This window comes from Megalobrama amblycephala, linkage group LG3 (assembly GCF_018812025.1).
Source record: "Megalobrama amblycephala isolate DHTTF-2021 linkage group LG3, ASM1881202v1, whole genome shotgun sequence".
Lineage (NCBI taxonomy): Eukaryota > Metazoa > Chordata > Actinopteri > Cypriniformes > Xenocyprididae > Megalobrama > Megalobrama amblycephala.
The window spans coordinates 11,058,454-11,081,399 of record NC_063046.1 but is presented as its reverse complement, the minus strand read 5'-3'; the positions used below and the strand labels follow the sequence as shown (position 1 = coordinate 11,081,399).

The window sequence follows — 22,946 nt, the reverse complement described above, 5'->3', positions numbered from 1 at the left end:
AGCTGTTTGGAGTGCCAAAGTCACGTGATTTCAGCAGTTTGGCGGTTTGACACGCGATCCGAATCATGATTCGATACGCTGATTCATTATGCTCCGAAGCTTCCTGAAGCAGTGTTTTGAAATCGGCCATCACTAAATAAGTCGTTATTTTGTTTTTTTTGGCGCACCAAACATATTCTTGTCGCTTTATAATATTAATATTGAACCACTGTACTCACATGAACCATTTTAAATATGTTTTTAGTACATTAATGGATCTTGAGAGAGGAAATGTCATTGCTGGCTATGCAGGCCTCACTGAGCCATCGGATTTCATCAAAAATATCTTAATTTGTGTTCCGAAGATGAACGAAGGGCTTATGGGTGTGAAACGGCATGAGGGTGAGTAATAAATGACAGAATTTTCATTTTTGGGTGAACTAACCCTTTAAAAGGATTTGTTAAGAAAAATGTCGGAGGATTTCGATATAAGCCAAGAGAAGACTTTGTTTTTTGCTCAGACATATTTGTTTGAACCGGAGCATACCGACCAGGAACTCCGGGAGATGGAGGAGGCTGCAGCAGCAAAACAAACTGAAAAACTGTTGGCCGAGGCATGTTTATATTGTCGGAGTAAATGCCAATCACTAGCGTAAATAATGGGGTAATTTTCATTTTTGGGTGAACTAACCCTTTAACAATGGTGAATATTAACCGTTCTCTATTAAGTCACATGTAAAACCAACATAAGAATACTTGCAAAAAAGCAGAAACAGCGATTAATTTCTTCATCTTTTATTTCTTATTTTGTCTCTTTTCAAGGGTATCAGCAGGACTGTTTTGTGTGCGTTGTCACCCACAATACAGGCAAAACATTCAGAGAGAACAAAGAACTTTGGGTTTCCATCAGATTGCTGGAGCTGTTAGCAAAAAGTTGCAGGTTAGGTTGTACTGTAAGTCTATGTAGGGGTGACCAGGAACCACAGATAAAATCCTACTCCATTATCACTAAACCAGGAATTCGGTTTAATTCTAGTTTAAATGCCGATTTGAAGTATTGTCAGCTAAATATCCATTTCCAGCGAATCAGAAGCAATGCACCATGCATCCTTGTGACATCTTCGTTTCCTATTCTAAGTATACAAGTCTATCGTAATATATTCGAGTAAATACATTTCAGGGTCTTGAACACAGCCTGGCAAGTATGGACAATAACACTTCAGTATTATATTAGTTTTGCTACCTCACTGGACTCAAAGCAAAGTTTTCTACAGGGCCCCACCCTTACGGAAACAAAATATATTTCCCTATACATGAATAATCAATATATTAAATGATATAACAGTATATTTGAAAATATACAGAATAATATATTGTGTAAATATATTAGAATATATTGAAGGAATTGCCGCTTTTCATATATTTACGAATATATCACAATGTACGTAACTTTATATTCAGTAATACACTTCATAATATATAGATTTATATGTGATCAGATATGGTACTGCATGTGTAATGTATTGCAGATATATTTACTCATGCGGTATAAACACATAAATAGAGAAATTTATAATGTAATACATTTCTTATATTTTATAATTATTTACATAATACATTTTTCATATTTTCAAGCTAGTTAACAATAGCACACCTGCATGTACTAAAATATTTAGCTGCAACTCTTTCGGTGAATGTGTGTATACGTTCACATTTATATGAGAACATGTATGTGCAACAGATATACAAAATAAATGATAAAACTTTATGAATATTACATGTAATGCTATTTTTGTCTTCATTTCTAAATATATTATATGTTTCAATATATACCATACATAGTCAATGCATACATTGCAGTATATTGAAAAATATAAGCACTAGTTTCCCATATATGGAAAAGTATTATGTAATATACTGCATTATATTTTGCAGTATATTCCCATATATTTTTGTTCCGTAAGGGCATCATTCCTGCAGGTCTTATTTTGTGTGGTGTGAAGAACAGAGTTACGACGAGAGCTACAGTACAACGCTTCTTGAGGATAAAAGTGACAGATCATGTCTAAAGTGCTAAAGTGAGGAGCTCTGTGGGTGGAAGAACAAGTCACGAGCACCAACAGGCCAATGAGAGACAGGCAGTTAGACATAAATACACAAACAACACTCATATGGGTAAGGCAGGTAGTTTCAAGCAGTCAGAGACATGTCCAGCAGGAATTTTACATAGGTTATTATTATGACTGTAACTGTGCCATATTCAAAGTCATCAAAGCCCAAACTGCTCATGTGATAACTGCCTGTCAGAAACTGAAATGAAGCAAAAGTGTTTTTAATAATCAGTCTAAAAATCCTCAATTCAAACCTTTTTGGTGGTTTCTCAAATTGTTTCCATAACAGTCACCATCATGCTGTGATATGTGGCAAAACGTTTTTGCTGCACTTTGAGCTCACAGTGTATGTTTGGTTCTCCAGGATGAGGCTGGCATGGAGAGACAAATACATCAGACCTTTACATAATAATTCACGGGAAAACTACCATTCTTACACCAACATATACTGTATATAAACATGCCACAAAGCTAGATGCGCTGACAGCACGTCAATGGAGCAGGGATGCAGAGAAATTGTGTGAGGCATTCTGGCTGCCTGACGACAAGATGGAGTAACATCTCTTATGACATGTAAATGTTAAAATCACCTTTATACATCTTCATAATGGTAAATAAATCGAATGTGAGAACAGCTACAACAATGGAAGATTTTGATATTGTAGAACGACTTAGCGGGGGTCGTCTGGGGCTGCTATCTTCTCCAGACTTGGCTCCATGCCCCAGATCTCACGGGCATACTGGCTGATGGTGCGGTCACTGGAGAATTTTCCACAACCAGCAATGTTGTGGATGACCATCTTGGTCCATTCTTTAGGATTCTGTTTCAGAATCAGGAAGAGGAACAAACTTCAAGTCAGTGTGTTTCTGTTGTTTAAAGCCCTTTAAGAACAATGAATGTTAGGCACTATTTCCATCTACACATTTTGAGGTGAATCGTATCACATATTTACAAGTAAACTAATGGAACAGATATCTTGAATGTAAAATGAAATGCTAGTGTACTCCAATAAAATGGTAGCACATATACATATTTAAAATGTAGTCTTCTGCTTCAGGAAAAATAGACCAAAATTTTATTCACTCATCTTGTTCACATAAATTACTGTTTTTAATGTATATATATATATATATATATATATATATATATATATATAGTATTCAAAAGTTTGGAAACATTATTATTTTTAATGATTTTGAAAGAAGTCTCTTCTACTCATAAAGTCTGAATTTATTTGATCAAAAATACAGAAAATACAGTAATACTGTGAAATATTATTACAATTTAAAATAATGGTTTTCTATTTTAATATACTTTATTTTTTCTGTGATGCAAAGCTGAATTTTCAGCATCATTACTCCAGTCTTCAGTGTCACATGATCCTTCAGAAATCATTCTAATATGCTGATTTGATACCCAGTCATTATCAAAGTTGGAAACAGTCGTGTTGCTTAATATTTTATGGAAACTGTGATACTTTTTTCAGGATTCATTGATGAATAAATAGTCAAAAAGAACAGTATTTATTTAAAATAGAAATACTTTCTAACAACATAAATCTTTACTATCACTTTTTTATCAATTTAACACATCGTTGCTGAAAAAAAAGTATCAATTTCTTCCAAAAAAGAGAAAGAAAGAAAAAAATACTGACCCCAAACTTTTGAACAGTAGTGTATATTGTAACAAAAGATTTAATTTAAATAAATGCTGCTTTTTTCACTTTTTATTCATCAAAGAATCCTGAAAAAAAAATTCCCTTAAAAAAATATTAAGCAGCACAACATTGATAATAAATCAGCATATTAGAATGATTTCTGAAGGATCATGTGACGCTGAAGACTGGATTTAATGATGCTGAAATTTCAGCTTTGCATCACAGACATAAATTATATTTTAAAGTATATTATAATAGAAAACCGTTATTTTAATAATATTTTACAATATTACTGTTTTTTCTGTATTTTTGATCAAATAAATGCAGACCTGATGAGTAGAAGAGACTTCTTTCAAAAACATTAAAAATATTAATGTTTCCAAACTTTTGAATGGTAGTGTATATATTTATAAATACAATGTTACTGAAAACAGTAACATTGTGAAATATTATTACAATTTAAAATAACTGTTTTCTGTTTTAATATATTTTAAAAATTATATTTATATATTAACTAATTTATTCCTGTGATGGCAAAGCTGAATTTTCATCAGCCATTACTCCAGTCATTAGTGATCCTCTAGAAATCATTCTAATATGAAGATTTGCTGCTCAAGAAATATTTCTTTTTAATATCAATGTTGAAACCAGTTGTTTTTTTGTCAAAAGCATGATACGTTTTTTTCAGGATTTTTTGATGAATAGAAAGTTTATAAGAACATTTAATTGAAAAGAAATCTTTTGTAACATTTTAAATATCTTTACTGTAACTTTTAAAGAATTTAATGCATCATTGTTAAATAAAAGAAAAATATTACTAACCCAACTTCCTGAAAAACACTAAAACATTAGTGTCGTCAAACAGTTGTTGTTGTAATACAAACCTTATAGAGGGCGCTAACTTTCTGCTGACATTTAATGTAGTCTTCATAGTCAGCAAACACCTTGAACCTGGAATCACAACCAAAATGTAATTTATATGATCAGTATTAGGACAGCGTTATCCATGAAAAGTGTGACATCATTAGGATTTTCTTTTTTTCTTACCTGTCATGGTGCATCAGCATGTTGACAATGTCTTTAAACTGATCAGGCTCTCCAGGGCTAAAGAATCCTTCAGAAATCTGATCCATGGCTTGTTTCAGTTCTGGAATGCGGTTATAATACTCCATGGCATCGTATCTGGAAATAAACAAACTTCAGTTAAGTTAAGCAACACTGCATACACTCATTTGTAACCTTGACTCATTTGTAACCAACACTTTCTCATTTTAATTTCCTCCTTATTTTGCTAATCAACATCTCTATTTAAGTGGATGACGTTTTAATAAAATACATTTAAATGGATAAACTTTTATAAATATTAATAAATGAATGCACTTAAAAAAAAACTAAAAATGCTATTGAGACAAATTGTTAATTGAAGCTAATGTTGTCACCCTTTCTTATCCAAAGCTTCCACATCCTTCACTCTCATCCCAAAGATGAAGAGGTTCTCTTCTCCCGCCTCTTCAGCCATCTCCACGTTAGCCCCATCCATGGTGCCGATGGTCAGAGCTCCATTCAGCATGAACTTCATGTTGCCTGTTCCAGAAGCTTCTGTTCCTGCTGTGGATATCTGCTCGGACAGATCAGCCGCAGGGATGACTGTAAAAAGAGAGAAAGTGTGAGTGTGAATGAATAAGACAAGGAGCTGATCCAATAATAAAAGTGTCCATGCTACCTTTCTCAGCCAGTGTAACCCTGTAGTTCTCAAGGAAGATGACTTTCAGACGATCTCCCACCACACTATCATTATTTACCACTTCTCCAATTGCCGTGATCAGTTTGATGATCATCTTAGCTGTGTGATACCCGGGGGCGGCCTTGAAGATGCACGATTAAACCAATTAGCATTCGGATTTCAGTAGAACAGATCGGACTGGTCAGTGAAGTGATCATTCTCACCTTTCCTCCAATCATAATTGTCCTTGGAGTCCAGGCCTTGTTAGGCTCCTTCTTGATGACTGATCAGAAAAAATAGTAAAGTTAAAGGGTTAGTTCACCCAAAAATGAAAATTCTGTCTTTAATACTCACCCTCATGCCGTTCCACACCCGTAAGACCTTCATTAATCTTCAGAACACAAATTAAGATATTTTAGTTGAAATCCGATGGCTCTGTGAGGCCTCCATAGGGAGCAATGACATTTCCTCTCTCAAGATCCATTAATGTACTAAAAACATATTTAAATCAGTTCATGTGAGTACAGTGGTTCAATATTAATATTATAAAGCGACAAGAATATTTTTGGTGCACCAAAAAAAAACTAAAAAACGACTTATTTAGTGATGGCCGATTTCAAAACAGTGCTTCAGGAAGCTTCGGAGCGTTATGAATCAGCGAATCAAATCATGATTCGGATCGCGTGTCAAACCGCCAAACTGCTGAAATCATGTGACTTTGGCGCTCTGAACCGCTGATTCGACATGCTGATTCATTTATGATCCGATGCTTATATAAGTCGTTATTTTGGTTTTTTTTGGCGCACCAAAAGTATTCTCGTCACTTTATAATATTAATATTGAACCACTGTACTCACATGAACTGATTTAAATATGTTTTTAGTACATTAATGGATCTTGAGAGAGGAAATGTCATTGCTCCCTATGCAGGCCTCACTGAGCCATCGGATTACAACTAAAATATCTTAATTTGTGTTCCGAAGATGAACGAATGGCATGAGGTTGAGTAATTAATGACATTATTTTCATTTTTTGGGTGAACTAACCCTTTAAGTGCACTGCACACGTTTTAGAAGAAAATACTATTTCAGTCTTTCCTCTTCAAAATATCATATTTAATTTAATGTTTCTTTGTAATTATTTGTGAAACTTCCTAGCAATTTCTTAGTAAAGATTGTTTCAAAGTAAATCCTACACCAAATGTTTTTCGGTGTAGGCTATCTTGGAAAAGGAATAATTTCTGAACAGTACAAACTGTATGCTGCCTACCAAAATTTAAAAAATAAATAAAAAAATGATGTGAAAAGTTATGCAATAAATGTTTCAGTAGCATGCTAGATATGCACTGGTTGGTTTCGAAGCTTGTAAAACTAGAGAAATATTTAGCTGTTTCAAGAGAAACTTACGGTTGTAGAGGGTGATGATGTGCAGACAGTTTAACAGCTGCCTTTTGTATTCATGGATCCTCTTCACATGGACATCAAACAAGGAGTTCGGGTTAATCTTTACATTATATTGTTCCTCTAGCTGCACTGCGAATTTCATTTTATTCTCCTGAAAACAGCAAAGCAATCGATATACCATGTAATGTTCATCATTCTTATATAGAATGATTATTGCACTAAATTTCACTTTGAAAGTGGATTCTGGGATTCTGTCTCACCTGTTTGACTTTGGCAATGTCTCGAATTAAAGCATCATCATCCACAAACTTCAAGAGTTTCTTCAGCTGGCCCAGGTCTTGGATGTAGTCCTCTCCAATTCTCTAATGATTAACATAAGACAACGATTTTTTTGGTCAATAATGACTCTTGATTGGCTTTCGAGGTCTTGGAATACAAAAAGCTGCAGTCCGTAACTTTTTTTGGTTAAAAATTATCCAAAATAAGTTTTTGAGCAAGTACATAACCAGCCATCTCCTCATCTTAGCTCGATTCACAACAGTAAGCTTGTAATAATGTTTTATAGTATTTATGTATGTATATATAAATAAACATATATATATATATATATATATATATATATATATAAAACTTATCATTTTGATGGCGGGCTGTAATCCAGAAAGGACCAAATGACAATCATCAGAAACTGAAATCTACAGGTAACGCTAATACACACTAAATACACATAGTCACACAATGCTGATGTTAACATTAACAATTTGAGAACAAAGTATAAAAATAATAATAATTTGCACAGTTTGACATGATCCAAGCTAAGATCCGTTAGCTTTAATCACCATTGGCAGCGTGATTGTAATGCTTTTTTTCTCAATTGGTCAGAACAAAAGTGGCAGACATGTTCAGATGACATTTTCCAGTGAAAATTCTTATTTTGGTCATACTTCCAAGACATAGAATCTGTGATTCCGAAGTACAGTATCCACACGGATGTGGTGACTGACAGCAAACCACGCTTAGATTCATCCACGCTGAGGAGCCGTGCCAATGCACAACCCACGTAAAGATAATAATTCTGCATATAACTGCAATTGCAGGTTTCAAACAGAGATGGCAACAAATGACAAACTTACGGACTGCAACTTTAACTATGGTGATGGTACTTTCTGTTAGTTCTCTCAATAGTGCCCCCTACCTGTTTATACATGTAATGATTCCAGTTTTTTTTTTGTTTCAGCAATGTTCCTCACCTCAGCGATAACCTCAGCCAGTCCAGGATTACACATGACAAGCCAGCGACGAGGTGTGATACCATTGGTCTTGTTCTGAAACTTCTGTGGGTCCACATCATAGAAGTCCTTAAAACTGTTGACAGAATCAAATCCACCAAATTAGATATGGTTTTTGAGCCATAAACATCTGTGAGTTGTTCACCAGGACTAATTTTGAGGCTATTTGATAGAAATAAATTAAGTCATTATATTTGGAATTACATATAGTAGATATATGTGTCAATATAATTAAACAGTGATCTTAAATGGTATTTGGACATTTAATATGCAAATGTATAAATATCCTTGCACTGGACAACAATGCTTGTGCTATCTTTCTTTCAAATAAATGCTATTTGATTTGTACACTACCGTTCAAAGATTGGGCTTTTTTGAAAGAAATTAATACTTTTGGTTAGCATGGATGCATTAAATTGATCAAAAGTGACCGTAAAGACATTTCTAACTTTACAAAATATTTCTATTTCTAAATGCAGTTCTTTTTAACTTGCTATTAATTAAAGAATCCTGAAAATAGCATCAAAGTTTACACAAAAATATTAAGCAGCACACATGTTTTCAACATTGATAATATAAGAAATGTTTCTTGAGCATCAAATCATATTAGAATGATTTCTGAAGGATCATGTGACACTGAAGACTGGAGTAATGATGCTGAAAATTCAGCTTTGCCATCACAGGAATAAATTACAACAAAATATATTAAAACAGAAAACAGTTGTTTTGAATTGCAATAATATTACTGTTTTTACTATATTTTTGATTAATTTATTACAGTTTTGATGAGCATAGGAGACTACTTTCATAAACATTAAAATCTTTTCAATTAAAAACTCAACTTTTGGACAGTATTATATATTTTTAAATGTGGCTTAAGTGTCCAGATACTTTTCGGGCTACTATGTACTCTAATATAAAAAACGTTAGGAGACATACACAGTGTCTTTAATAATGTCGGAGTGGATTTGTGCCACGCCATTGACTGCGTGAGAACCAACGATGCAAAGATGGGCCATGTTGATCTTCTTCTGATTTCCCTCCTCAATGAGAGACATGCGTCTCAAACGGTCATGGTCACCAGGGTAAAGCGCAGATATCCGCTAAGAAACAGGACAGAAAATGAAAGGTCAAAACAGAGTGAAAATTCATGGGAAGTTACTTTTCTTCATCTGAGATTTACTGGATGCTGAGTCATGCAGAGCAATGGAGTATGTTTGTATAACCTCACAGCACAATTTATTCCATATTTGGTGTCAACACAGTCCTACAGTCCAACAGAGATACAGATCTCCCAACTGCCCCTCAAAAAACATTCATTTATTTATTTATTCTTATCAAAAATAAAGTTCAAATGCAATGTTCCATGAAGAGTCTGTTCCCTGACCTCCAGGTGACGTCGGTTAATCTCGTAGATGATCTCTAAGTGACGGGGCAGAAGGTTTTGGAACAGGTCGACAGGCCAGCGTTCCAACGCCTCTGGTAAAACAGTGTGGTTAGTATATGCGCAAGTACGCACAGTGATGTCCCATGCCTGAGAAGAAAAAGAGAATGACAGAAAGTGAGAGAGAAAGAGAAATTAGTTGAGGTAGAGGAGTACAACATTATGATTTTGGTCCACATGGGCAAATTTTAATTGTAGAAATCAGTTAATTTTAACTTTATGTCTTGTAACACTTTACAATAAGGTTTCAAGGCTTACTACTTCCTGCTAAGCTACTGTTCGGACGCTCTTGCTTACTGCTCTGCGCTTTGCTCTATTGCTTTTATATTTTATCTCCTAATTTTAACTACAGCAAATCAGCACAGTGCTCAAACGACAAAGCTTGACACCAATGCTAAAAATAGAAACTTTTGTGACTGGAAGATTACTACAAAAAAGGGGAATTTTTATCCGACCAGCCTCCCACGGACAGCAGCCATCAGCTTACATTCCGGAGAAGGGAAAACACAGCTGCATACATTCAAAAGGATTAGAAAGAAAATGCCTCTTCTGGTTGAAGAATCTACCTGGAGGATTGCAGTTCTTGAAACAAAATTATTACTTTCCGGTCTACCAAACGAAACACACAACAGAGCTTCGTCATGGACGCCCTCAGCAAACAGCCAGTGAGTCCCATGAATCCAGTGCTCCTAAACAGGCCATACTGAGTGTAGAGAAACAAGCCATAACTGATCAAAACACTAATCGATGGCACAAACAGGGAGGGAAAGCCAAAGGCACTCGAGGCATTTGAACACTCTGTTTGAAGGGGCGTGTCTGCTGAGAGATTCCAGTGTAAACGCCCACTGCTGTGATTGGCAGTATTTTTTACTCTCTCTTTTAGTGCGTTTTTACTATTACAGCTCTCAAGGTTAACTAATCGTGAAAAGTGTTACATTACATTTAGATCTATGCCATTATATTTAGATTGTGACATCAAAGGTTGCAGTGATGAACATTGTAGCCGATCACAGACATGTTGTTGAGCGCATGAAAGCAGTGATATCGTCATTGCAACTCAATTTCTGCACGCTAACAAATGCTTTAAATCATACCTAACAGTGCAAATGTGATATAACTAAGAGATTCACTGAATAAAGCGGTAGTTTTGCGTGTGTCAGTCACTGATAAACTTGCGCTGTTTGATTGACAGCTTCAGCGAGCGCTGCTCCAATGACTGCAAAGGGAACTTTCTTTGATCGCTTTCTTTATATAATTTAATCACTGTTAAATAACAGATTATTTTCATCCTACTAAGAGAAACAACGCAAGTTGACATTTAGTCACTGGTTTGATTTACTGACACACAGATAAAGAACATCTGACTGTACATGAATCATTAATATCAGATCAGGCATTGTAGATAACACAGTTACTTACATGTTGTTGCATTACTGTCGAGTCCAGGCACTGCACAATATTTTGTAATCCTCAACGGCATGTTTATTGCTTGGTAGCTCGATCTGGTTTAGCACCACGTAGGCCTATGTTACTTAGGCTACATATTCTATTGCATGTAATGCGCGAATCAGTGGGAGGGGCTAAACAGGCAGGGATGAAGTAGGCACTGATCTTCTGCGGAGGCGGTGCTTGCTGCCCTTTGCCGTCATAGATCCCCACTTTGAAAAACCTTTCGTTTGCTGGGTCTGGTGTCAATAAAAGCTTTTATTGGACTAACAAGGAGGTTTTCAGTTCTGAAACTTGCAGGATATTCTTAAAAGCAGCCTACTTACACTGCCCTCCAAAAGTTTGGAAACGCCTAGAAAAGTGGGGTTTTGGACAATATTGGCATGAATCCTTTTAATTTGTGATAATGTTGCACTGATAAGGGACAACACAATCTACGAAAACATATTTTATTACATAAACAGTTTATACATAGAAAAAACTTAAATCTTAAGATTCATCAAAATATCCACCATTAGCAGCTATCTGACCTAAACTGGGTTCTAATTGGTTCATTGTATTCTAAACTTAATTGGCAATCAGTTGTTGAAGCTATTAAGGTGTGCTGACCCAAAAATCTTTTACAAACCTGGTCCAAGTTTAAACCAGTAACCAGGCATCACAGCTGGCAAAGGGGCATGTCTGACTTTGACATGTATATATTGCCATTATTATGTAATCAAAATGAAAATTATTATTGCTGGTCTTCAATGATAATGTCAAGTTACTTTAATGTATTTGCACCAAAAAATGAAAATGATTTATGCTGATATCGTCCAAAACCACACTTTGCCAGGGGTGTTTCCAAACTTTTGGAGGACAGTGTAAGTGTCATATTTTATTATATCATCATGCTTGACACTGAGAATTTGAATAATTATTTTGAGATGATCAGGTGCAGTTATCTAAATCAGAGAATATCGTAGGTTTGGGAAGTTGGCAGGTGGATGATTTATTTTTAACAGTGGATTTTGGTGATGCTAGAGATGATCCGCACATGTCTGCTTCACAAGCCCTAAAGAGTCTCCTTTAAATTTCAGGCACAAGACTTTTTCTGTTTAGTTTGCACACTGAACATTGATTGGAGCTTATTCTATTATTATTACAATACCTAAAATAAGTGCTTGTAAAAAGTGTTTTTTTTTCTGCCGTGATCAGGATTTTACCACCTCTGCCTAATTTTGAGCCAGGAAAAACCCTGTATATATGATATACGTTCATGATAGCTAATGCATTTACTAATTCATGTTAACAACAACAACAACAACAAAAATATTGTAAAGTGTTACTTTATGTCTGAATAGTCCTCCAGTTTGAATGCAAATTATTTTTTAAGCATGTTAAATGACAAGACAGGAATTTCCAGCTCACCGTTTCCCAGGTCAGTTTTTCGTCATCCATCAGTATTCTCATGAGTTCAGGGATGGCCATTGCAGGATGAGTGTCATTCAGCTGTATAGCAACCTGAACAACACAGACAAAGCAGAGAACCTCTGTAGTAGATTTTAAATGTGAAACCACTTTTGTTTAGCCCAATGCATTAAGCTTTATTGTTCAGTATCATTAATATGAATAACTGACACCAGATGAACTTTGTGAACTGTGTTGAATATTCTCTAGAGCCCAGCATCTTAACATAAAACAAAGTGTTCCAGGGCTGTCCTACCTTATCTGGCAGTGTGGTCAGATCCATGCGCACTACCTCAGTTGAGCCAAACTTGGAAGCTTTGAACCTGCGGATGATGTCCTGGAGAGTGGCAGCCACTACAAAATACTCCTGCTTCAGACGCAACTCTTTCCCCTCAAAGAACTGACATACACAAACAGGAGGATTTGTTTACATTTAGGCTCCAGGAGTCGTGCGATTTGTTTCTTAATATGAATCACTTGAGTTGCACTCACATTGTCATTAGGGTAAAGCACACGGGAGATGTTCTCAGCTAGATTCTTATCCAGAACGGCCTGGATGTAACCACCAACATTAACTGTTTAGGAAGATATGAAATCTGTCATAAGATCCAATGCTCAAGGATAGTCATTCAATAGTTTGGGGTCAGTAAAATTTTTGCTGAAATAAATTTTACTTTCGTTCAGAATTAAATTAAATTGATCAAAAGTGAAAGTAAAGACATTTATGATGAAAAATTAATTTAAAATAAATGCTGTGCTTTTAGACTTTCTATATCAAAGAATCCTGAAAAAATGTATCACACTTTCCATAAAAATATCAAGCAACATAACTGTCTGTATATTAAAATAGAAATGGTTATTTTAATTTGCAAAACTATTTCACAATATTACTGTTTTTATTGTATTTTTGATTTAATAAATGCAAAATGCAGCCTTGATGAGCATAAGAGACTTTTTTTTCAAAAACATGAAAAAAAAATCTTACTGACCACAAACCGTTGAACAGTTGTGTATATGGACACAAATGGAATTGATCAAAGTTGATTTTATAAATAATATTGCAAGATATTTGCATAATAATAAATGAATGATAAGGCATATTGTTGTTAAAGGGGTCATGAACTGCATTATTTTATTGTTTTATGATGTTTCTTGGTGTTAACTTATAATGTTAGTATGCTTTTTACATCATAATATAGAAATAAAAGGCATTTTTCCTAACCTGATTTTAGCCTTTTTTATTTGAACGCTCTGTTTTAAGGGGCGTGTCTGCTGTGAGACTTCAGTGTAAATGGCCACTTCTGTGACTGGCTAACATCTTTGCATATGAAGTATTACTCCCTCAAAAACTTTTAGCACGTCTTACTATTACAGCTCTGAAGGTTAACTAATTGTGAAGTCTTGATTATAGCATTACATTTAGATCTATGCCATTATATTTAGATTGTGGCATGAAAGGTTGCAGTGATGAGCATTGTAGCCGATCACAGACATGTTGTTGAGCGCATGAAAGCAGTGGGAGTTTTGGCGCAAATCCAAAACTCAGTCACTGATAAACTCGCGCTGTTTGATTGGACAGCTCCACCACATGCTGTTTGATTGACAGCTCCAGCGATTGTAAAGGGAGCGTTCTTTGATTGATTTCTTTACTGTGTATATATATTTTAATCACAGTTTAAATAACAGATTATTTTCATCCTGCTAAGAGAAACAATGTGAAGTTGACCGTTTTGGTCTCTGGTTTGATTTACTGACACACAGTAATAGAACATCTGACTGTACATGAATCATTACATATCAGAACAGGCATTAGAATTAGCACAGTTACTTACATGTTGTTGCATTACTGTCGAGTCCATATCGTAAAGTCTGTTTGCAAAGCCTGTGCCGAAATGTGATTAATTTACCAAAGAATCCACAGTGAAATGTACCGAATACAAATAAATAATGCCAAACTGAGATATTCACATTGTTGAAAATAAATAACCATAGCCTATTCCTAGCATTAGGATGTTATTTTAGTCCTGTATCGCTATTCTCTCCTCTTCATCCCACTAACACGCCAGTGGGTGGGGCTAACGTTGCAATGATGATTTCTTTTGTGGGGGCAGCATTTCACATATCTATGACATAGATAAGCACATTCTGTGACGAGTCTTTCGCTAGGCTTTTCTTGGACTAACAAGGAAGTTTTCAGTTCTGAAACTTACAGGATATTCTTATAGTACAATGACCTTATATATCAAAAGCTCAAGGAAAAGTTGATTTCTCAATTCATGACCCCTTTAAAATGTCTGATGATCATTCATTGGTTGATTAAAGAGAACTCACAGTCTTTGAGATGGAATTCACATGGAGCTTTGGCAGACCAGAGCCTCATTGTGTTAACAATGTTGTTTCTATATCCTGGGACAGGTGTGTCATAGGGGAGGGCAAGGATCACCTGGTGAGTCAAACAGAAACAGATTTAATAAGAAAACATAGTGAAACATCTGTAAAAAATTACTACTACATGTGGCATCTGAGTCTTGCTTTGCATATTGGTGATTCTACTCTACTGAACTTTCTGATGTACACTCTCTTCAGACATTTGAGGTCAGTAAGATTTTTTAATGTTTTTGAAAGAAGTATATTGTGCTCGCCAAGGCTGTATTATTTGATCAAAAAAATACAACAATATTATTGCAGTTTAAAAAAACTGTTTTTATTTTAATAAATAATTTGTTCCTGTGATCAAAGCTGAATTTTCAGCATCATTACTCCAGTCTTCAGTGTCACATGATCCTTCAGGAATCATTCTAATATGCTGATTTGCTACTCTTCTTATTATTAATGTTGAAAACAGTTGTGCAGCTTAATATTTTTGCACTGACCCCAAACTTGAATAATAATGTACAAGAAAATGGCATTTCCATTCCAATTAAATGTAGATGTTACATTTGTTTTGGTTTCTATGCTCCCACCTGTGTGTCCACCCATTTCACTCCATCAGGGTGGTGCTCCACCCGACCATAGAAATGCACAGGACGCATGTATTCAGGCCGGGCTTTTTCCCAAGGGTTTCCATAGCGCAGCCAATCATCCGCCTCCTCCACCTGTCAAATTATGTCAATTATTTACCAAGAACCAAATGCACCAAGGGAAGTGAAATACATTTCACTGAGATATTGTTGCAAGTTTATTTTACCTGCCAGCCCTTTACGATTTTCTGATTAAAGATTCCAAACTCATAACGGATTCCATATCCATATGCTGCCAGGCCCAAGGTTGCCATGGAGTCCAAGAAGCAAGCTGAAGGAGAAAAGAAATTAAAGTGAATTAAAGCACCACCTCAACAGTGCAAGCCTCCATTAATCTTATGATCAACACGTTTAAAGAGACTGAGTTCACCTGCCAATCGACCAAGGCCTCCGTTGCCAAGGCCAGCATCCTCCTCCATGTCCTGCAGCTCTTCCATATCCAGACCCAACTGATAAGAAACAGAGCATGAAAGCCAGGCAGGACCAAAACAGGTATATAACTTCTAGTACACAACATAACTTCTAGAGTACAAAATATGCCCTGTTGTCTGGTTTTATCTTTCAGCCCATCTTTATAGGCATTCTCAACATAGAATATGCTGATACAGAAAGATTTGCCTTTCCTATTCTGACGAATAGGATTAAAGAATCAGGAGCAGCTGATCCAAGATGAGCGGTATTACAGTGCATATATACATACAGCGCTAGATCTCCTCCACAAGCTCTTTCTCTATTTATGATTATGCTATCACTGATGATGATAATTATTGATAATGGCCTCTTTTCTTCATAACATTTTTTTTTAAAAGGTTAAGTATTGAGGTTCATGGAATAATAACAGACAATGTTCTCCAGGTATTATAGATCTTCTTTATTTGGACAAATGAATAGTCCCAACCCACACACAAAGGTTTTTTCTACAACTTTTTTTCTCAGTTTACAACAGTCTGCATGGTTTGGTTCCTCCATATATTTCTGATCTTCTTTTATTTCATCATAATAAATCAATCGGAGTTATATTAAAATATATCCTGGCTCTTCCAAGCTTTATAATGGTAGTGAAGGGGGAGTGAGATTTTGAAGGCCAAATAAGTGCCCATCCATCATAAAAGTAACCTTCTGAAGCAAGGCTTTTGGTTTTTGTAAGAGAAAATATCCATATTTAAAACTTTATAAACTAATAACTAGCTTCCAGACGGCCATACGCATTGATTTACATTTTTGGGTGAACTATCCCTTTAAATGTCATCATGTCAAATAGGTAAACACAGCCTTGTGTTTATAATTGTGCCCTTGCCAATTTTCTAACTCAAACTATCAGAGAAAATGAAAAAATGAAAATGAAAAAGTTGTTGGAAGCTTAGTGATGGTGACGTTGAAGTCAGTTGCATGACTTCTGGCCATAACCCCCCCCAGCTTTCATGAGCTCTCAAGACATTTGCAAACTATCTCACCGGTTGAAAAAATCAGGTGGGTAGCATTAAGAACGAATATCACCTGTTGTGAGTGGCTTGGCCTCAGTCATTTTGAAACCAAGGCCACCGCTCATCTGAGCTCCAGATATTTGATTTTTCAAGTATTCAGCCCTTGGGGGGCTGCCTTGATAATCTTTCTGTACTGAGTGAGTTGACTTCCTCTGGTTTAGAAGGTCTTTCTAAAAAACTGAAGCCACCGCTCTACTGAGCTCTAGATAAGATCATGATTTCAAGAGTATAGCCCTCTTTAGGCCTCTTTGATAAACCACCCTAGGCTGAGTGGAGTGGTTTCCTCTCACTGAGAGTATGAGGCACTATGCTGAAGCCTCCGCTCCCCCGAGCTCCAGTTAGATAATTTCTTCAAGCACTCAGACCTCCGCCTTGACAATCACCCTGTGGTGAGTGAGCTGGCTTCCTTTCGTCTGAGAGTCACTACGTCGAATCAGCCGCTCTATTGAGCTCTAGGTGCTCTTGAGCTCCTATCGTAAGGCCATCCTGACAATCACCCTGTGGTGAGTGTATGGGCTTCCTCTCATTTAGAGAGTCATTATTCTGAAGCCACCACTTCACAGAGATCAAGGTGGACAGTTCCCCTGTAGAGAGTGAGTCGGCCTCCTCTTGCTTAGAGAGTTGTTACCATGAAACCTCCGCTCCACTGAGCTCTAGGAAGGTCATGAATGAGCGTTGTTAGGCTTCCTCTCGTTTAGAGAGTGAAAAGCACTATGCTGGAGCCCCCGCTCTCTAGAGCTTTGGTTAGTAGCATTATCTAGCTTGTAGCCTTTTAGAGCAGGCTCTCATGTGAAAGTCCTCTAAGATGCTTTGCTCCCAGAGCACTGCGCCCCTTGTGTTCAACACCATATGATGCTCAGGTCGAGCCGACTAAGTACTCCCTCCTATTCAGGACGATGAGGAGTACGCTCCCTTAGAGCTCAATCATTAGCCCCAAGCTCATGCATGTGATTTTCTGGATAAGTAGGCCTCCTCGACAGTCTGGTTGCATGAGATCTGTATTCCCCTTGTTTAAGGGGTAGAAAGTGTTATGCTAAGTGCATCACATGTGGCAATGTGAAAGAGTATTACATGCCTACATAACCCTGGTGGCTATCTCTGTTAGACTCGTTTCCAAGTAGTTGGCCCTCTTCGGGCCGCCTTGTTGGCGATCCTCCGGGTCAAGCTACATTCCTAGCACTTCTAGGTAGTTTGAGTGTCCTGGCTCCCTAGACTACACAGGTAGAGTTCACATTGTAGGCTCCACAGGAGCCTCCCTGATTCCAGCTCCCGAGCTTGGTTAATACTCTATTTGGTTGAGGATTATAGTTTGGTCTGAAAAGTCGAGGTTCTTGTGAGCCCCTTGGTAGATCAGCTCCTGATAGAATTGGAGGTACTCCTCTCATTAGGGACCCTATGTAGAGTACCCAGCCTCCATAGTGCTTTGAAAAAGAAGCACTTTGTAGGTCCAGGGTCGAGCAGAGTAACTCCCCTCATTATTAAGGGGTTGGAAAGCGCTATGCAGTGTCCTGCTACCCAGGATGCCCGTCTCTTTGTCCGGCGTGAGTTGGTTACTCCCTCTTCTGCAGTTCCTCTCATTTGGTTACCTCTCATGAGGCAAATATGGTAAGAGACTCTGTTTAGGAAACAGGTTGTTGGCGTATAGCTTGGGCTGTGGCTGTAGGGAATACTCAATTCAATTCAATTCATGTTTATTTGTATAGCGCTTTTCACAATACATATCGTTTCAAAACTGCTTTACAGAGAATGCATGTCAACATTACAATTTAGAGTAATCTGTTATCAGATACTGTCACTAACAATGTGTGACCATAAGGGGGAGTGGTTCTGGCATTTCAGTTGGAACTGCTATTATTGTGCTTAGTCACAGCCATTTTTAGGCATGCACTCCCCTCAACATGGCAGCATGAGTACTTCGTTCCCCAAAGTGTCTCAGAATGCAGTGCGAGTTCCCACTGGTTCCCTGAGAACAGGAAATGAGACACTGTGTCTCGTACCCATGCCTCCGGGCTGCCCGTTTAGTCCCTTCAGAGGAAGAAATGGGAAATGGATGACATGTTTTCCAGGCGGCCCTTTATATATTTCCTGGTCGCACTAGTATGACGTCATAGGCTGTCGGCGGCCAATAGGATTGCCGTGATTTTGCATTTGCTTCAGGTACCAGTCATGCGGAGGCATTCCCCAAAGTATCTCAGGACGCAGTGTCTCGTTCCCTGTTCTCAGGGAACCAGGGTTACAGGGTTACAGGGTTAACAAGTAAGAATCACAAACTTGTTAGTCGCATAGCTTCTTTTCTGCAATAATTCAAAAGCCAATGGAAAAAAATCCTACTGGATTTTTGACAAGGGAACCAGGGTGATGCTAACTTCCAGTTTGGTCTACAAAAAACAGTCATCCCAGCAGAACTATTTGCTATTGGCAGTGTATAGTTGTTAGGGGTGTGACAAGATCTTGTGATATTGAAATGTGACAATATTTCTCGTTGAGGTGAAAAGCTGTCTCGCTATATCAAGATGACAGAGTTGAGTTTGTGGGAAAACCTTTTACAGTGGTTGCAGGGCTGCCAACTCTCACAGAATTGGCGCTGTTCTCGCACCACACGTCCATTTTCTCACACAGTGAAAAACATTGCAGAGCAAAGCGGACACTGACAAAGCTCCGACGGATGAGACAGAGCAGGGGTGCGTTTCCCAAACAACGATGTAACTCACTGCTGAACTACCATAGTACGATGCATCGTTGAACAAATCAACTAGCTAGTCACGACTGTTTCCTGAAACCGTATTATCGCAAATCTTTCGTTCAACCACGTTGGTGGATGACATCACGCAGGTGGTGAGAAATAACTTCTTTAAATGAATCCGTTTGAGATCAAATTTATGATAGATTTTTTGCTATGAATTACAGACATGGCATTAGAGGACTAATTCTCATTTTTCTCAGTTATTTTGCTTTATTTCCAGATTAAATCAAATGCTTGTTCTTATGTACTAGTGCACGTACACACATGCGCACTCTCCAAAAACGGTGCATAAAATCTCTTGACAAACTAAAATATATAAATGACATTTGTATTTATTCAAAATAAAAGATATACATTGTACTCAATGTCAGCTTGCTTATTTTGATCAAAATAACGATTTATTAAGTCCATATGTCATAAAAAAAAGAAACTATGCTTCTAACTACAGCTCGAGAGCTGTCGTTCCAACCACACAAGTTTGCGATGCAGTTTGCATATGTTCGTTTGAATTGTGGTTTCGGGAAACACCAAATCGTTGAACTATGTAAGTAATGACGGAACTTGCGATGTTAGTTGGCTAACGATGCTTTTGGGAAATGCACCCCAGGTTAGTTTTGATATGAAACAAAGTCTCAGCTTTCAAATTCTGCCAATAATCCTACACCAACACAGGAGAATACATCTAAATATGTGAATTGTCCATCACATCACAATTTCAAAATAAAAAATTAAACCCTTGCTCTCAGTTTGCATGTTTTGAAGTCCACATGTTACTGTTCAAGAAATTACAGTGGCTCCAGCATTTTTATTCTAAAGAAGTGACTAAATATTAAAGATAAATGGACATTTGAATTAAATGTTGTTTGCTCAATATTAAATTGATTTTATCCTTGCTATAAAGTGTAACAACAACCATCACCAGGTTAGTGCCCTCTGCATTTGATATAACACATAATGTACAGAATTTGAATATAATTACATTATATATTTTAACAGTGTCGTTCAATAAAACTATACAATTACTTGCTTTTGATACTTTATTTTAACCAATTATTATTGCCTCATTTTTATGTATTTTTAGTCATTTTAAAGGCTATTGTTCTAGTTTTATTACCACAAAAAATATCAGATTACTCGATTAATCATCAAAATAATCAACAGATTACTCGATTACCAAAATAACCGTTAGTGGCAGCCCTAAATTAGGCATAACATTTCAAAATGCAACTGCAGTGTTTTGCATTTTGTGACTTCAGTCAAATAAATGTTCAGTCTTATATTTTGTCATTGAAGATTTCTTAAAAATAGTGTTAAAATATAGTCTTGTTATGTTCTTGTGAACCCAATATCGTGTATTGTTTCATCTCATGAGCTAAGTGAATCGTCATCCTTATAAGTTGTACATATCTCCTCTCACCTGATAGATTGCTTCGTCACAAGCATTCTCCAAAGCCAAGTTTACCATGGTGTTTTGAAGGGTCCGACCCATGTAGAATTCCAAAGAAAGATAGTACACACGCTAGAAGTGGAAAAAAAGGTAAAGACAAGATAATGAGTAAAAAAGAAGACCATTTTTTTTTTAAATAAAAAAGTGTTTTTTTTTTACTTAACACCAACAGCTGAGAGCCATTTAGAGCAACAGTGAAGTAGGAGCCAGAAAAGCCCCTGCTGAGCAGACATCTAGTGATAAGTATTATTGTGACAGGTGCACAACACAAGCCTAATCTGTATTCCATGTCTTTGAGACCTCATTGACTGTCAACGCAAAACAGTCAATCATTGAAGGTTGCCCAGTGACACAAGTATCATGAAGGATTTGCTAGTGCACAAAAATAGCTTGTAATATCTGTTGTCTTTAAATGATAGCAAAGGTTATAAGGATAACAAAGACTGTATTTCTGGCACATTGCTCATGTAAAAATAGCAGCATTAGCGGTCAGTGTTTAAGGCTATACACTCTGTCAGGGTGCCAGCCACTTGGATAGTGATGACACAAATTCCAAATACAAAAGTATCCAACACTTCAATTATTTTTGCCTTTTTATTTTATAATATTAAAAATTAGAAAGTATAATTTTAAATTTCCTGTAGGAATCAGGTAAGCTCCGGTTTTATGATTAATTATGCGTTCATTTCTCAAAGCAAAATGGCAGTTTTGAACACAAGAAAGAAAACCAATCACGAGATTTTTAAATAGTAATTTAAACGTGTAAAGTTTATAGAAAACAATTGCGCCCAAAATCTAAAATTATGTTTTAAAAAAAGGTTTTCGCGTATATTTAGCGGTTCAGCGTTGTAATCTGAAAGATGTTTCTAATAGGCATTACAGAAATGAGCTTGTTAGATTGTTACTACTTGTTTCAACATATAGGCTACAAAGATTGTGCACATAGGCCTATTGATATTCCGTAAATAGTGCACGCTCGTTGATTCAAAAATAACAATTTGACCTGTTGATGCTTGCCAAAGGCATACAGAAAAGCTCTCCATACATTCGTGTTAACTGATCTGCGGGACCTTGAATGAAGGCGCTCCTGACATCAGTCATGGAAAGATTATGTAATTATTGAGGGGGGAAAAAAAGCCCTGCCATCTGCTGAACCATTAGCATTAGTATTTTCCTGGTACAATGCAAATACCTCAGTGTTAAACCTGCAACAAGAATAAACATGTTTCTTTTTGCATTTTGCAATGTTGCTGTTCCACTGCGCAACATTATGTCCCCTGTTGTGTGATCCGACCCCTCCTCCCTCCTGTCAGTGGTGTATACGTGCGGGCCCCCGACTGAAGGATGAAACTGCGGCATTCGGGTTTCTTACTTTCGGGTCTTTCTCGTAGTAATGCTGCTGCGTCCGGATCCATCTTCCCACCAAATGGTCGCGGACGGTGTGCGCCAGGGCGAAGTAGTAGTCGCGCTTCGTTGCAACATTACGGTCCTTAACCAAAGTGAAATGCAGATGGCGATTAAAATTGGTCTTTAGGTCTGAGACGTTTTCAACCCCGGCGAGACCTCGCACGGAAATTTGCTTCCTCTTTTCTTGGTCCGTCAGTGGCTTGGACATCTTGTAGACTGTTGTAGGTTTCGTGCACCAGGGATAATAGTCTACGTGATGCCTGCTGCGTGTGTTGCGACGCGCGTCACCGTGATCTTCAGCTGATGCTTCAGGGTCAAGCGCGCTCATTGGCGGTGCGCGCAC

At 37.0% G+C, this 22,946-nt stretch overlaps 1 protein-coding gene across 1 annotated transcript; it reads right to left on the bottom strand.

Annotated features, from left to right (window-relative positions):
- Positions 1-758: 758 nt before the first annotated feature.
- On the bottom strand, positions 759-22,946 carry pygmb (phosphorylase, glycogen, muscle b). The gene is made up of 20 exons (XM_048183829.1): positions 22,569-22,946; positions 21,167-21,268; positions 15,893-15,971; positions 15,690-15,793; positions 15,466-15,597; positions 14,834-14,945; positions 12,995-13,077; positions 12,759-12,902; positions 12,464-12,556; positions 9,551-9,697; positions 9,103-9,266; positions 8,125-8,239; positions 7,135-7,236; positions 6,878-7,025; positions 5,696-5,754; positions 5,472-5,613; positions 5,188-5,395; positions 4,796-4,930; positions 4,633-4,699; positions 759-2,911 (listed from the first exon to the last, which is right to left on the bottom strand). Exons 1-20 carry the CDS (start codon positions 22,929-22,931, stop codon positions 2,762-2,764), a joined length of 2,649 nt encoding a protein of 882 aa, XP_048039786.1. The 5' UTR covers positions 22,932-22,946; the 3' UTR covers positions 759-2,761.